Genomic DNA, 15051 nt, shown 5'->3' with positions numbered 1-15051 from the left:
CCGCCGCAGGGTCATTGGGTGAAAGGGAACGGTTTGGTTGTAAGAACTAAGTGAGATGCTGTCTGCAAAATGTCCGACACTATCTTATTCTCCCTCTCGATGGGACGTTGCTCTCTGAGACGCACCGCGAGGGTCTTGGAGGGGGTTTCTCCCTGGGGCGCTCACTGGTCAGAATATGAATGTCTCTGATCATCTTTCACTTCCTCAGAGGAGGCCCACGCGAGGTGTGATGGTACAGGCGGGAGCCCACGGCTGTGGAGGGGCCTCGGGTGGGAGGCAGGAGCCCGGGGTGGGAGTGGGGCTCCAGCTCGAGGCCTATGAGCCCCTGGGGGCCCCCCGCCCCTTCTCTGGGCATCCGTGCCCTCCTCTGCCAAGTGGAGGCATGGAACTTGCTGGAAGATGCCCTCCCAGCTCTTCGCCTCTTCCTTTGCCCTGGTCTTTGCAGGCTATTTATAGCACGCTTTCATCGCTCGCTGGGAGGAGACAAGCACTGGGCGACCTTGGTACTTACTGAAATGCTCATTGAGGGACTGAATGGGATTCAAGGTCACGCCCTTGCCAGCGACCAGAGTTCAGGGATGGATGCTCAAGGGAACAGAGCTGGCCTGCAACAGGGCGGGTCCTCCCTTCTGGGGTGAATGGACATAATTAGAAAACCAGGGTTCCAGCGCTGACCTTGAGCACATGGGTTGTGTGACCTTGGGCAAATCACTTAACTTCCGGAGCCTCCCTCTCCCTATCTCTAAAAACACAACAACGCAAAGAACTGAAAAGCGTGACTATAGAACTGTGCAAGGTTTCAGCGAGATTAAAAGGACACGAAGGGTCCCCGTTCCAGATGCTTCCAGAGCGTGGTTCCGTAGAAGCGGGATATAGACAACTCGGGAGGGGCTCGGGGTGTTTACCCTGGATTTGTGCGTCCTAGTCAGCGGCAGTTTTGTCACACACATGCACACATACAAACTGCAATATTTATTTGGCAATGAGTGTCCGGAGACATTAACAATTTTTTTTATTGTTTATTTTTGAGAGAGAGACAAAGTGTGAACAGGGGAGGGGCAGAGAGAGAGGGAGACAGATTCTGAAGCAGGCTCTAGGCTCTGAGCTGTCAGCACAGAGCCCGACACGGGGCTCGAACCCACGAACCACAGGATCATGACCTGAGCCGAAGTCAGAGGCTCAACCAGCTGAGCCCCCAGGCGCCCTGCTGCTGTCTCCCTGCGGAGGTGCTGCCGGCATCGGGGTGGGGAGCCAGGGATGCCGCTAAGCCTCCCCCAGAGCGGAGGGCAGCCCCTTGGGACGTGCACAGCGCCGCCGCGGTGCTGAGCTTGGATGGTGTGTGGATGCGCCGGGCTGGCATGGCGGCAGGTGCTTACAGGCGTGAGTCAACTATCCTCGGGGAGCAGGAGCGTCTCTCCTCGGTGACGCCGCAAGGCTGTCAGGCCCCAGGGTGAGGACGGCAGTCTCAGTTAAGATGAATGAGGTGTTTGTCCCCATCCTCTGGGTTCCAATGTGGACAGCTTCCTCATGAAGCGGTGAGCCTCCCGTCTCTGGGGCATTCGAGTGAAAGCACAGAGTCCGTTTGTCGGAGATGCCTGTGAGCGGTCTGGCGTTAGGCATTGGGCCTGAGCCCCCCGAGGATCTCTTGGTTCTGAGGCTGAGATGGTAGCGGGTTCAGACCCAGAGGGGCCTCAGGGTCGCCGAGCTGGAGTCTCTCAGCTGTGGCGGGCAGGGAGCGGAGGCCGGAGAGCCTGGGTGCTGGTCGGTGGCCCCGGGACCATCCGGGCTCTCTGAGGGCCTGGAACGGCCTTCCTGCTTCCCCCACCGACTCCGGGATTCCAAGATGGATTCTGAGGAGCTGGGGTTTGCAGCCTTTCCTGGTTCTTGGCCCACAGGTTTGCAAACGCCGAGGGGCATGCATCAGGGGCTACGCAGCTGGCCCGGACCCCTGGGTGAGGGCATGGCCTGTCCTGGCCCTGCCTCCCGGGGACGCTCCCCCCACCCTTTCTGGCAGGGCCTCCTCTCTGCAGGACCTGGCCTGCCATCCTTGAGGGCCGTGTGCCCGCCGTGCTCTCGCTGGGCTCACGCGGCCCGTCCGTGCCCCCTCCCGGATGCACTTGTGACGCTGTCCCCTTCCCCCGTGGAGCCTCGGCCACATCCCTCCAGCAGAAGGGACCCTGAAGTCACCCTTCCCCCTCCCAGGACCGGCTGTACAGCTGACACCGTGCTGGGCCAACAGCTGGCCGCTGGGTGACGCGTCCTCCTGTCCTGGTCCCTGCAGGTCAAAGACGTGGTGGGCTACAACTCCTTAGGCCACTGCTTCTTCACGGAGGATGGGCCGGAGGAGCGCAACACCTTTGACCACTGTCTTGGCCTCCTGGTCAAGTCAGGAACCCTCCTCCCCTCTGACCGGGACAGCAAGATGTGCAAGATGATCACGGAAGACTCGTACCCGGGCTACGTCCCCAAGCCCAGGCAGGACTGCAAGTGAGCGGCTCCGGCCCCAGCCCCCAGCCCGACCTCTGACCCCTGCACCCTGGGGCTTCTGAGAGCTCGAACTTGCTGGGTCCTTAACCTCCTAGTGCCTTCAGCCCCGCAGCCCAGGGCGGAGGGCAGGGCGTGCTGTCTACTAGCTCCTCCCCAGCTCACCCACGCCCCATTTCCCTCCAGAGAACCTGTGTCCTTATCCTCCGGCTCTTGCTGACGTCACGGCTCCCCTGAGAGGGCGTGTGGCCGTGGGCACCAGCAGACAGGGGTTCCTGTGTGACCCACACGCCGATTCAGGGCCTGACCCCTAGCCATGGCCACTCTCCCGGGCGCTTCTGACCTCTGAGCTGCCTCTGCCCTCCAGAGCCACGCCCCCTGAACCTCCAGGCGCATAGGGTGCTTAGATGCATGGCGCTCCAACCAGAAAACTGGGTTCCATGACAAATTAAGGATTTCTCAAGTGTCTGAGGAGAAGTGAGGGGGTGGGTAGCTGTCGCCTGACCTTGCCAAACGTCGTGTGACCCCTGTGCAATCCCTGTCCCCCCTGCAGCGCAGTGTCCACCTTCTGGATGGCCAACCCCAACAACAACCTCATCAACTGCGCGGCTGCGGGCTCCGAGGTGAGCACAGGGTCCCGACTCGGGCAGAGTGGAGGCGGGGGCTGGGAGGCGGCCGGAGCTGGCGTGAGCCGGGCTGTGTGTTCCGAGCCCCCTGCTCGGGCTCCTCTGAGACGACGTGGAGACCAGACTGGTGTCGGGTGGAGTGGTTGTAAGGACTGGCGCTGTCGCATCATCAGATTGGTGATCGGAGCGCTTTATTGGAGGGACTCCTGATTGGCTGGAAGGGGGCGTGGCTGGGAGCAGAGCCCAGCTCTAAGCTAAGGTAGCTTAATTCTTGCACCGGCCCTCTGAGGCGGGTGCCACTCCCCTCCATCTGAGCAGGGGGCGCTAGCGTGCCCCGGGGCATGCATGGGATTCAAACATGGCGTGCTGTCTACACGGCCATTCCTCCCTGCTGCTCACCATCCATCCGTGGGCCCCTGAGCAGGTCAGGCCTCTGGGTCTCGGCTGCCTTAGCTGTGAAATGAAGGGGGGAAAGCCAGGCACGCCTCGGAGCCCTCCCCACAGGGGCTCTGAGATCCAGCTGTTTGGAGTCCTCGGCCAGTGGAGTAGCACCCTCCGAAGGGTGTGGCCGTCAGGGTGGACCCCACAAAATACATTTGCCAGAGTTTTGCCCGTCTCCTGGAGACGTGTTTCGGGGAAGGTAGCAGGGGGCCGTCGGGGGCAGAGGGCCGGATCGGGTCCTGGTTGGCCAGTCTGCGGCCCAGCCACGTGCATGCTGGGCTGATTTCTGCCGCCCCCCCCCCCCCCCCACAACAGGAAACCGGATTCTGGTTCATTTTCCACCACGTGCCGACGGGCCCCTCGGTGGGGATGTACTCGCCAGGTTACTCCGAGCACATCCCGCTGGGGAAGTTCCATAATAACCGTGCACATTCCAACTACCGGGTAAGTCTCCCCGGACTGTGGGTCCCCAGCCAGCGCCCCCGGCCCGCCTTCCCCGGCCCACAGATTTGGGAGCCGGACGGCCGCTGGGCTACGGCGGCAGCAGCTACCTTCCAAGTGCAGGTCTGGAAGGAAACAAGGAAGCCTGCCCGGGCCCCCTCGGCTCCCGGCCCCTCTTAGCGAGAATGTCCGTGGCCCCTGGTCAGAGCCGGAAGGAGCAGGATGCGCCTGCACGTGGGCTGACAGCCCAGTGACCCGAGTGCGTTCCTGCCGCCCACCTGGTGCCCGGGTGCGCTGGTGGCTGTGACGGGCTGGCCCGGCCTGGGCGCGGGAGAAAGTCAGGACGCCCCCCCCCCCCCGGGACAGCGTGGAGACCGGAGCGGTGGGGCACAGGGGGCGCCGGCACAGGGCACGGACAGAGCCCAGGTCTCCAGATCTTCTGTCCAGTCCCTAATACTGCAGATGAGGAAACTGAGGCCCTGGAGGCAGGGAATGGATACGTTAGGGTTTAAAAGAGAAGCTCAACCCAAGAGAAGACTGTAAGAACAAACCCTCTCACACTCGGCCTGCACTCGCCGGGCAGCGGAGCCAGAGGGTGGCCCGCAGGGGCGTGGGCAGGGAGCACCCCAGGGAGCAGAGAAGGAAGCGTTTCCGGTCATCGGTGTCTCCCTGACAGAGTGGGCCCCCTTCCTGAGGCTGTCCAGGGCCATGCGGGCGCGGCCAGGGGTGCCGTGTGGGCAGTGGAGCAGGGCACAGTGCGTGTGGGCTGTTTGGCAGGCTTTCTATGAGGAAGCAGCAGGGACTTGGGCACAGGAGGGGGGACGGGCCTTGGGGAAGGTGGCAGGTGAGGTGCCTGTCCCCAGTGAGCCCTGTCCGCGCACCCAGAGGGTGAGGGACCCCGATCTCAGTGCCCCTCCAGTGAGCCCTGACTCCGTGCCCAGTGGGCAGGGGTCCTGGTGTGGGCGTTCGCCCGCCACCCCCTGAAATCAGTGTCTGTAGCCCGCCTTGTGGCATCTAGCGCCTCCTCCTCTGACCCACGTCACCACTGCTTTGCCGTCGGTCCCTTGAAGAATGCTGTAGCCAGAGTGGCCTCCGGTTGGTTACTCTGGGAACCTGCCTTGGGCCTTCCCAGGAGGCCAGAGTCCCAGGATGGCCACAGACAGAGCTGGCCTCACTGGGCAGTGCCAGCCAGCTGCCCGGACTCCCCCCACCCCCGGGGCTGACAAAGTGCACACCTTCTGAGCCAACTAGGAAAGTGGGGTTCTGCCCTCAAGTCGGGCAGGAACTGAGGCAAGACGGTGGGAGGATGTGAGACCCCCGCCCCAGGCTGGAGAGGAGACGGCTCAGCGTTTCCTTTAAATCATCAGAGACACATTTCCCGTAGCCCTTGACGCCAGGCCTGGGCTCTTACCTGCCCAAAGCAAGGTGACTTCTGGTCGTGGAGTTAGCGGCGTGGCCCTGGACATGACACTGAGCCCCAGACCTCTGGGTTTCCCCATGAACATCTCAGGTTCACTCTGAGCAAAGCAGAACAGTATGGGCCCCTCACCTCCCTCACCGAGACCCCTTGTCTCTACTAATGCGTCCCGAGAGCAGAGCTGGTGTGTGAGACCGGCCTGCCACCTGCCGTGGCCGTGAGTGTGTCCCTGTGTCCTCCCCGCAGGCCGGCATGATCATAGACAACGGGGTCAAGACCACCGAGGCCTCTGCCAAGGACAAGCGGCCCTTCCTTTCCATCATCTCCGCCAGGTAGTCAGCCCTCGGGGACGTGCACGGTGCCTGCCGACCTCCTGGCCCTGCCCTGCCCTGCCCTGCCCTGCCCTGCCCTCCCCTCTCCTCTCCATTCACTCGCTCACTCACTCACCAGTGTCTGCTGAGCACTTCCTGGGTCCTGGACGGCGAGCTAGCTGCCGGGTCCCGTGCTGGAAATCTGGGCAGGGCCAAGTCTGAATTGGGGTTTAGGCAGCAGTGGCTGAAGGGAAATAGAAATCTCTAGAGGTTCCCGGATCCCTTGGCAAAGCCAGCACCTGGACAGTCAGGACTGGGTTGGCCCGAGGTCTTAAAGTGAGAAAAGCAGGGGAGACATTAGCCCTCAGTTTCCAGGGGAGGGACATGCAGGTTGTGCCCAGAAAGAGATCCAGAACAATCCAGAGCTGAGCTGAAGGCCGGCAGCTACTTTCCGCGGGTGCCGTCAAAACCTCAAGGTCCCTGGAAGCACCAGCACCCTGTAGAGACCGAGCTGTTGGTCTGCGTCGGACAGGAGGAGCGCTGTGGCCGTGATAAGGCAGATGTGGGTTTCGCTGGTCTGGACACGCGGAGAGCTGGCCTCCACGCTCCCGTTTGTAGCCAGTGAGCTGGGGCCCAGAGCAGGCTTCAGGTCAAGGGCCCCCTGTTAGTGGGGGCTGGGCATCTCCCCCCACTCCCAGCCCCGGGGCCCACGCCGCACGCCGGGAGGGAGCCTGGCCGGCTGGAGTTGGCACGGGCTCCTCAGTGCCCACGGCCAGGAGCAGGGGCGTGTCTGTAGCCTGCGTGGGGCCGGGCCTGGAGGAGAGACCGCTTGACAAGCCCTCGGCCCCGACGGGGGTCGGCTCCGGAGTCCCTGACGCAGCCCCCTGGGCCCTTCCCCCCGCGGTGCGCTCCAGGTACAGCCCTCACCAGGACGCCGACCCGCTGAAGCCCCGGGAGCCCGCCATCATCAGACACTTCACCGCCTACAAGAACCAGGACCACGGGGCCTGGCTGCGCGGCGGGGACGTGTGGTTGGACAGCTGCCGGTGAGGGCCGGGCGCAGGGCCTGACACCGGGAGGGGAGGGGAGGGGACACAGGCCTCGGCCTTCTGGTCAGTCCCCAGCCGGGCAGCGGCACAGGAGGTCAGGGGCAGCACATGCGGGTGCTGTGGGTCATACTCGCTGCCCAACGGTCACTGGGGGAGGCGCGGTCAGGCCACGTGGCCGGTTCCTGGGAGGAGGGAAGAGACAGGAAGCCAGCATGTCGTCAGCACCCGCCACGTGCGGAATCCTGTTTGCCTTTGTCCCTTGCGGTGCTTCTCAAAGATGCAAACTCTCTCTGTCTTAGATGGAAAACGGGCTGGGCTCAGTGACTTTCCCAGGGGGTCACACAACTAGGCAGCGATTGAACTGGGGTTTGAAATTTCAACTTAAGGGACTCCGAGGCAGGGACGGCCACAGGGTAGTTGTTAAAACCCGGGTCCTGCCCCGAGCATGGCGGGGTCCTCCACATCTGCGACCCAACCTCCCGCTTAGCCCTGGAGTCCCGGCTGGCTGGACAAGGAGGCTCCCAGAGCTCGGGGGGCGCGCTGCCAAAGCAGCGTGGCACCACATGCTGGCGGCCACTCTGCGGGCAGACACTGAGCCCGGCACACAAAGGGAGACCCCCTCCCCCGCCCCCAGCGCACCCGCTCTCGGTACAGCCCCTTCCCCACACGGTACCCGCCGTGTGACCCCAGGGACGGCAGGTGCCCCGGGCTCCGCCACGTCCCTGACTACGGAGCGGGAGCAGCTCTGACCGCCGGCGCTTGTCCCCAGGTTTGCTGACAACGGCATCGGCCTGACCCTGGCCAGGTAAGAGCCGCCGTCGCGGTGCCGGGCCCTCTGTGGGAAGCCGGCTGCGCACGGCGCCTGACACCCTGTCCCCGCAGCGGCGGGACCTTCCCCTATGACGACGGCTCCAAGCAGGAGATAAAGAACAGCCTGTTTGTCGGCGAGAGCGGCAACGTGGGGACGGAGATGATGGACAACAGGATCTGGGGCCCCGGCGGCCTGGACCACAGCGGCAGGACCCTCCCCATAGGCCGGTAGGTTTGCGGCCGCGGCGGCGGCCTTGTTCTGCGTGGCGCGGGGTGAGGTCTGGGACGGGAGCGACCGGTCACACATCAGTGTTGAGTGTCGGTCGTCAGGGTGGCCTGGTGATCCACGTGCACGGCGTGGTCTCAGGGCTCCGGCGTCCGCGCCAGCCGCCCGGGCCCCTCCCGCCTCTGCTGGCTCGCTACGCGGGCACCGCACCCACATCTGGGGACGGTGGAGAGACAGACTCAGGCCAAAGCACCCTTACCGGACAATGACCAGGAAGGTGACAAAGTCCAGGGCTATGTCGCACGCAGACTGGGAACTGCTGTCAGGAGAAGGGGTCGTGTGCGGGGGAGCGGCAGGGAGGGGACGTCACACGTCGGGGCTGCCACTTACAAGACACAGCTCGTTCCCCGTGGGCCCGAGGGTTGGAATGAGTTCAGTGCGGGAAGAACTTTCTGGCGGTCAGACTTGCTCTTCAGCAGAACCGTAGGGCTGTCCTGCGGGGTCGCGGCCTTGTTACAGGAGCGACTCAAGCAAAGCAGGGCACGGTGCTTGGAGGAGAGTCGACCAGCTAACGGAGCCCGGGGACTCGGTTCCTGGGGTGCCCGAGCTGGGTCGGCGTGAGGGAGTCTGTCCCCCGTCTGCTGGTGATTCTGGTCAAACACGAATCCAAATGAGCCAGGCCCTGAGCCGGGCAGCCCGCAGGGGCACCTGCTCTCCAGGGGCCGAGAGCCCCTCCTGCCCCCTGAGCTTCCTCCCTTTTTCGGGGAAATACAGCTCCAGCCGCTGTGGGCACGACCCGGGCCTCGAGCCCCCGCCCCCGGGGACGCGTGCCTTTGTGGGACTTTGCAGATAGAAACACGGCCTCCGTGGGCGCGTCTGGAAGCCCTTGCTTCTGTCTCGTCCAAGTGACAGACCAGCCCCTTGGGATCATTTTTATGAGTAACTCTGGATCTGCATATTTGGAGGTTTTTGCGGAGGGCTTACCAGCCTTCCAGGGCCGGAATGTTCTGACGACTTTCGGGGGCGAGTCTGTTTACGGAGGCCTGACAGCTCCGCGGGGCAGGCTCCTCACACGGCGCCCGTGAGCCTGGTCCTCTTGTCACGGGTGATTCGTCCGGAACAGTCCTGGGCTGGGCTCAGATGGGAAGGAGGCTCGCGCTTTCTGGACACAGCTAGTTAGACGGGCTGGCTCCCCAGGTGCGTTACATCCAGCGGTGCCGAGCACCCCCCGCCCTCCCAGAACCCGATTCCAGGCGCCGACACTAATCAACTACTTTTAAAGACACAAACACAGGAAGTCCCTGGTCTCCGCCAACCGCACACACTGAGGCTGGTGTGGCCAGGGCTTTCCTCGGGGGACTGATCTGGGGAGGGGAGCCCCAGGTGGGGGACGGGGGACTAGGGCTCGAACAAACCAGCCTAGATTCGGGGTCACCAAGAAACCCAGCTGGCCCTTCCTAGGCCCTGCTCGGAGTCTGCGGCGCAGGAGCGGCGTCCCTGAGCCCCTGCCCTCCGCTGGGCCAAGCTGCCCGTCCTCCAGTCCCTTCTACCCCCGCCTCCCCGCCTGCTGTCCCCGCCCCCATCCTGTCCCTGACCCCCGGAGATCAGAGGCTTCTCGGGGTCCCCGTGGGCCCGCCTCTCCCGTGGATGCTCTGGAGGTGACCCGCGGCCATCTTGCTACAGCATCACCACCTTCGGTCCGTCTTCCCTCTGCCTGTTTTCCAGACCCCACAGACTCGCAATTGAAAGGCTTACTCAGAGGAAAGTCATCTGGGTTTTATTCTGATTAAATGGTTATGGCAACTAAGACTAAATAATGACTAATGGCTCTCGTCTCCTAAGGGACGTAGTACTGGCATTCTGCAGCAGTGTTTATGGTCTTTACCCAGTGACGCTTACCAGGATGGAAAAACCGGGAGAAATGTTTGACTAGAGGACAACTCCCCAACCCCCAGGCCAACAACTGAACAGATACCCATCCATCCTTCTATCCTTCCATCCTTCTATCCTCCCTTCCATCCATCCATCCAGGCATCTAGCAATCACTTATCGACACTGTCTGCGTCTATAAACACTTTCTCAGTGCTCGAGTTAATCAGTCAGTAGTGCTCTGCCGCGAGGAACAGCAGGAGGTGGGGACCAGGATGCTGACCCAGGAAGGCTCTGTTTGCATGCACCCCGGAGGGCGCACATGGCGACCAGCCTGGCATCTCCCTCCCTTGCCTCCACAGGAACTTTCCAATCCGAGGAATTCAGTTCTATGACGGCCCCGTCAACATCCAGAACTGCACTTTCCGCAAGTTCGCGGCCCTGGAGGGCCGGCACACCAGCGCCCTGGCCTTCCGGCTCAACAACGCTTGGCAGAGCTGCCCCCACAACAACGTGACCAGCCTCACTTTCGAGGACGTCCCGGTGAGTGAGGCGCTGGGCACATCCAGGCTGCGGGCGCTGACTCACCGGCCCCCGGGGCCGGAGTCGGAGCCGTTGCCGCCACCACAGGGAGGGAAGGACTTCCTCCCAGCCCGTCTGCGTCCAAACTGGAAAAGTACAAGTGCAGGTCACCCTGCAGGTCAAGTCTGGCTGCGCCAGTGCCCACGGCCCTCGCCGTGCCCCGAGCCCCGGCCCAGCCTCCCTCCAGACTCCAGGCTCCTCCACGGGCCTTGGTTGTGACCTGCGGAGTCTGGTGACCGGGCCACCTGAGTGGTCTTAACCTAAAATCCCAGGATTTCCAAGGCATTCCTCTCTCTCTGAGGCGGCTCCACCAAAGGGGTCCTCCGGGCACAGACAGGTGCCAGTAAGAGCTGGGGGTGAGAAGGGCGGGAGGGAGGGCTGGCCTTTGAGGCTGGGCGGGACCTGGAGCACTTCCTCTGGGCTACGGATCCCCCAGAACTGTCTTCTGTCTCCTCCCCTCTGGTCATGGCCTTAGCCTGTCTGCCTAGCGCTGGCGCTGGCGGGCCGGGGGCAAGGAGTGAAAACTCGTTAGGTCAGGTGCAGAGCCCTCCACGGGCTCACGGTCAAAGACTGCCTTCCTCACACAGCGGGGGTGCACACACGCACGGTCCTCTCTCACACGTACCCCGTGTGTGCGCTTTCTCATGCACACATTCACCACCACCTCTCGTGCACTAGCACACACACACGGTCCTCTCACACGTACCGTGTGTGCGCTTTCTCATGCACACATCCACCACCACCTCTCGTGCACTAGCACACGTGCCCCCTCCTCTCGGCAGGCTTTGAGCCCGCACCTCCGAGCCCTCACGGCAGGCTTTGAGCCCACAGCCGCCGGGCCTCGTGTGAGTAGAGTGGAGGCCGGAGAGCGTCGGGCTGTTTTCCTGGCGGCCCCAGGAGGTCAGCCGGGAGGCCCCCTGCAGTGCCGAGTGCACTCTGGCTTGGCTGGTGTGTGATGTCCGTGGGAGTCGGAAACTTCTCCCTGACCTGCTGGCGTCGGGCTGCGGCTTCCCCCACCTCTGGCCCAGCCTCACCTCCCTGGGCTCTGTTCAGATTACTTCCAGAGTGTTCTTCGGAGAGCCCGGGCCCTGGTTCAACCAGCTGGACATGGACGGGGACAAGACGTCCGTGTTCCACGACGTGGACGGCTCCGTGTCCGAGTACCCGGGGTCCTACCTCACCAAGGACGACAACTGGCTGGTCCGGCACCCGGACTGCATCAGCGTCCCCGACTGGCGAGGGGCCGTCTGCAGCGGACGCTATGCACAGGTGGGGGAGCGAGGGGTCCGCGGCCCCTCAGCCCCGGGCAGGACACCAAGTTTCAGGCCGAGGCGGGTCCAAAGCCGCAGAGCCCGTGGGTCCCTGAGCCCTGAGCGCTCACAGTCTTGCTTTCAGTGTCTTCTCTGAAGCGAGATGGCACGTTTCTGCGCAGGGCGCGGTGACGCAGGGCCTGGCCACTCGGGCTGGGGAGGAGAGACAGAGAGACAGAGACAGAGAGACAGAGAGAGGCGGCAACACGCCCAGGCTGCCTCCCAGACGCAGGCAGGACAGCAGCGGGGGACGGGGGCTGCGTTCACAGGGTTATACGAGGTCCCTCCCCTGCAGTCTGCCATCTGGCTAGCGACCAGACCCCCCCCCCCCCCCCCCCCCCCCCCGTGTCTGCACTGCTGTTTCCCGCACGGAGCCCTTTTCTGAGAAGGTGTTAGGGAGACGCACAGAAGGGCCGGCTGCACCCACCAGCAGAGAGCTACGTGTCCCTAAGAGGACCCCTCGAGAATGCTCCCTCGCAAGTGTGGCCGGCAGCCAGACATTAACCAGGAGCCTTGTAACTGGTCCGCTGTGTGTCTCCTTTGTGGGTTCTGGAAGGTGTACGTCCAGGCCTACAAGACCAGCAGCCTGCGGATGAAGATCGTCAAGAATGACTTCCCCGGCCGCCCCCTCTACCTGGAGGGGGCCCTGGCACGCAGCACCCACTACCAGCAGTACCAGCCAGTCGTGACGCTGCAGAAGGGCTACACAGTGCACTGGGACCAGACGGCCCCCGCCGAGCTCGCCATCTGGCTCATCAACTTCAACAAGTAAGCGGACGCCCGGCCGGAGGTGGTGCGGAGGGCCCGGGTGATGCCTCTGGCCCGCGGGCCGGCCCACGTCACCGCTGCAGAGGGGCCGATGGCACCCAGTAGCTCAGAACCAGAGCCCTGGGCACGACGGCGCTCATGCAGAGAGCCTGGCTCCGCGGGCCCCCCCACGCCCCACGGAAGAGCTGGGGCCGGAGTCCCCTTGGGGCGCAGCGAGGACCGAGTGAGGTGACATGACAGCATTTTGCCCCAGATCCGGCCTCAGACACTGATGTCCGGGTGCTGTCTGTGCACGTGAGCTGTCACCGTGGTCCTGGGAGACGGACATCGAGCAGGTGTAGAAAATGAGACCCAAAGAGATGAAATGGGCCCGAGACCGGGCTGGACCAGGAGGGGCTGGGCTCCGTGAGGGGCGGCGCCCAGGACCGTCCCCGGAGCCCCTCCCTCCGCCAGCCGCAGCGGGACCCCCGCCCCCCACCCCCCACAGAGGAAACGCAGGAGGATTCGCTGGTCCCTCTCGGGGCACGTCCAGGATGCTCGGCAGCCCGGATGTCCCTGCTTGTCCCTGACCCTCCTTCTGCCTCCAGGGGCGACTGGATCCGAGTGGGGCTCTGCTACCCTCGGGGCACCACCTTCTCCGTTCTGTCCGACGTGCATGACCGCCGGCTGAAGCAGACGTCCAAGACGGGCACCTTCGTGCAGACCCTCCAGATGGACAAGGTGGAGCAGAGCTTTCCCGGCCGGAGCCATTACTACTGGGACGAGGCCTCCGGGTGAGGGCCCCGCGCGGCTGCAGGGGGCGGCTCAGCCCGGGTGGTGCCCCTCCCCGGGTTACTGGCCGTGGACGTAAAATGCTTTCCTCGGGCTTCGCCCCAGGGCCCGCTCGTTCTACTCACCAGGAGCGTTTTCCAGGCTGCTTGGGGGTGAAACACACACAGGGACTGTAGGAAACGGGCCTGGTTCCCGGAACAGGTGAAAGCAGCTTGATCTTAGCGTGGAGAGGACGCGGTTGGCTCCCTCGGGGCCTCACACGCCAGCGGGCACAGATGACGTCATCACGAATCCAGAGGGGCACAAGGAAGGGACAGAGGAACTCGCAGGGGCCGCCCGAGGCCACGGCACAATCTGGGCACAGCTAGATTTGAACCCGGGCCGGCCTGTTCCCGGGGCCCACCCTTTGCTGACGGGCACCAGGGATGGAGCGACTGTGGAGGGGACGGGGCGAGGTGGTGACTCCCGTACGGAGAGCAGGTCCGGCGTCCTCGGACAGCCAGCACTGTCCGGAGCGCTGAGGCCGCTGACAGCCAGCACCCTGCAGGGTGACGGGAAAGGGCGGCCTGATGGCCACGTTCCTGTTCTCGGTTGAAATCGGCAGTAAGGAAGTACCGAGCAGGTGTGCGTGCTCTCTCTGCAGATAGGGTTTTATCAGTTTGATGAGAGAGAAGTCAGAATTTGAGAATCAGATGCCTAAGTAAAATGCTAGGTCTGGGGGGGGAAGTACACAGCACCCCCTTCTCACCTCCACTCACGTCCACGTGTGGGGCCGACCAGGCCACAGGTGATGGGGACGGAGTCGTGGGGCGATGGGGGACAGCGTGTCCTGATGGAGTCCCAGGTGTGGCTGCCCGCCCGGCGGCCCTGCGTGATCGCGGACGCCCCGCAGCGCCCCCCCAGACTTCGGGCACGGAGGGGCGGACCGGGGTGCCCCCGCGCCCCCGGCGACGATCAGGCTGTGCTGTAGCTCACCGGCACCGGTGGGGACGGTGAGCTGGCCGACAGGACTCTTGTTTCCCGTGGAGAGGCCCAACCCGCTGGGCTCTCCCAAGACCCAGGGCCCCTCCGCTCTCCACCCGTGTGTCTCGTGTGCTCTGGGCACGACCGGCCACATGGCACTGGGGTCTGGCGTCTCGGTGTTGCCAACCCAGCTGGCTGGGCGGCCGAAGGCCCCTCCTGAGCGGGGTCTGCCCGGAACAGCCCGCGCCTGATGTCTACCGCTGCAGGGGCGGGGCCGGCCTGCAGGCTCCTGGCGGGAGGAACGGGGACCAGTCCCCAGTGAGCACCTTGGTTTCATCGTCACACCCCCGCGAGGTCCCCACAGGGCGCGCGCTCAGAAAACGGCCACTGTTGGCAGTATCGGCGGCGTTCATGTCTCTCCTGAACCACACACGGCCCCGTGACAGTCACGGCCTGCTGGCCCTGTTGTGAGGCCCGGGGGTGTCACCGCGGTGCTCGGCAGGGGGAGGAGGGTGGCGAACGCCAGAGCAAGCCGGCCGTGCCCCACCCCTGCACGCAGGCTGCTGTTCCTGAAGCTGCGGGCCCAGAACGAGAGGGAGAGGTTCGCCTTCTGCTCCGTGAAAGGCTGCGAGCGAATCAGGATCAAGGCTCTGATCCCCAAGGACGCGGGCGTCAGCGACTGCACGGCCACCGCCTACCCCAGGTTCGCCGAGAGGCCCGTGGTGGACGTGCCGATGCCCAGGAAGCTGCGCGGCGCCCAGCTGGTGAGTGGGTCACGGGAGGGTCCTTCCCGGACACCCGCTTGGCCCGCCTGGTCCCATGGCCAGGGTGCAGGGGGTCGAGGGGGCGGCTGCCCATCAGGGTGCCCGTGGCTCCCCCCGCCCATCTGGCCTGGCCTCTTCCCTTCCCAGAGGACAAAGGAGCACTTCCTGGAGGTGAAGATGGAGAGTTCCAGACAGCGTTTCTTCCACCTCCTGAGCGAC

The 15051-nt window shown here is 64.2% G+C and overlaps 1 protein-coding gene across 1 annotated transcript in view; it reads left to right on the top strand.

Annotated features, from left to right (window-relative positions):
• The window catches only part of CEMIP (cell migration inducing hyaluronidase 1), a 42263-nt gene that overhangs the window by 21929 nt on the left and 5283 nt on the right, over positions 1 to 15051 (top strand). The window contains exons 13-25 of the mRNA XM_029952316.1: positions 2282 to 2487; positions 3038 to 3107; positions 3867 to 3995; positions 5656 to 5741; positions 6635 to 6766; positions 7539 to 7574; positions 7652 to 7807; positions 10037 to 10217; positions 11310 to 11525; positions 12123 to 12334; positions 12922 to 13107; positions 14628 to 14832; positions 14980 to 15046. Coding sequence (XP_029808176.1) covers positions 2282 to 2487; positions 3038 to 3107; positions 3867 to 3995; positions 5656 to 5741; positions 6635 to 6766; positions 7539 to 7574; positions 7652 to 7807; positions 10037 to 10217; positions 11310 to 11525; positions 12123 to 12334; positions 12922 to 13107; positions 14628 to 14832; positions 14980 to 15046 — 1882 coding nt within the window. The remainder of the gene's footprint in view (positions 1 to 2281; positions 2488 to 3037; positions 3108 to 3866; positions 3996 to 5655; positions 5742 to 6634; positions 6767 to 7538; positions 7575 to 7651; positions 7808 to 10036; positions 10218 to 11309; positions 11526 to 12122; positions 12335 to 12921; positions 13108 to 14627; positions 14833 to 14979; positions 15047 to 15051) is intronic.

Source organism: Suricata suricatta, chromosome 9 (genome assembly GCF_006229205.1).
Source record: "Suricata suricatta isolate VVHF042 chromosome 9, meerkat_22Aug2017_6uvM2_HiC, whole genome shotgun sequence".
NCBI classification, from domain to species: domain Eukaryota; kingdom Metazoa; phylum Chordata; class Mammalia; order Carnivora; family Herpestidae; genus Suricata; species Suricata suricatta.
This window is presented reverse-complemented; position numbering and strand designations above follow the sequence as displayed.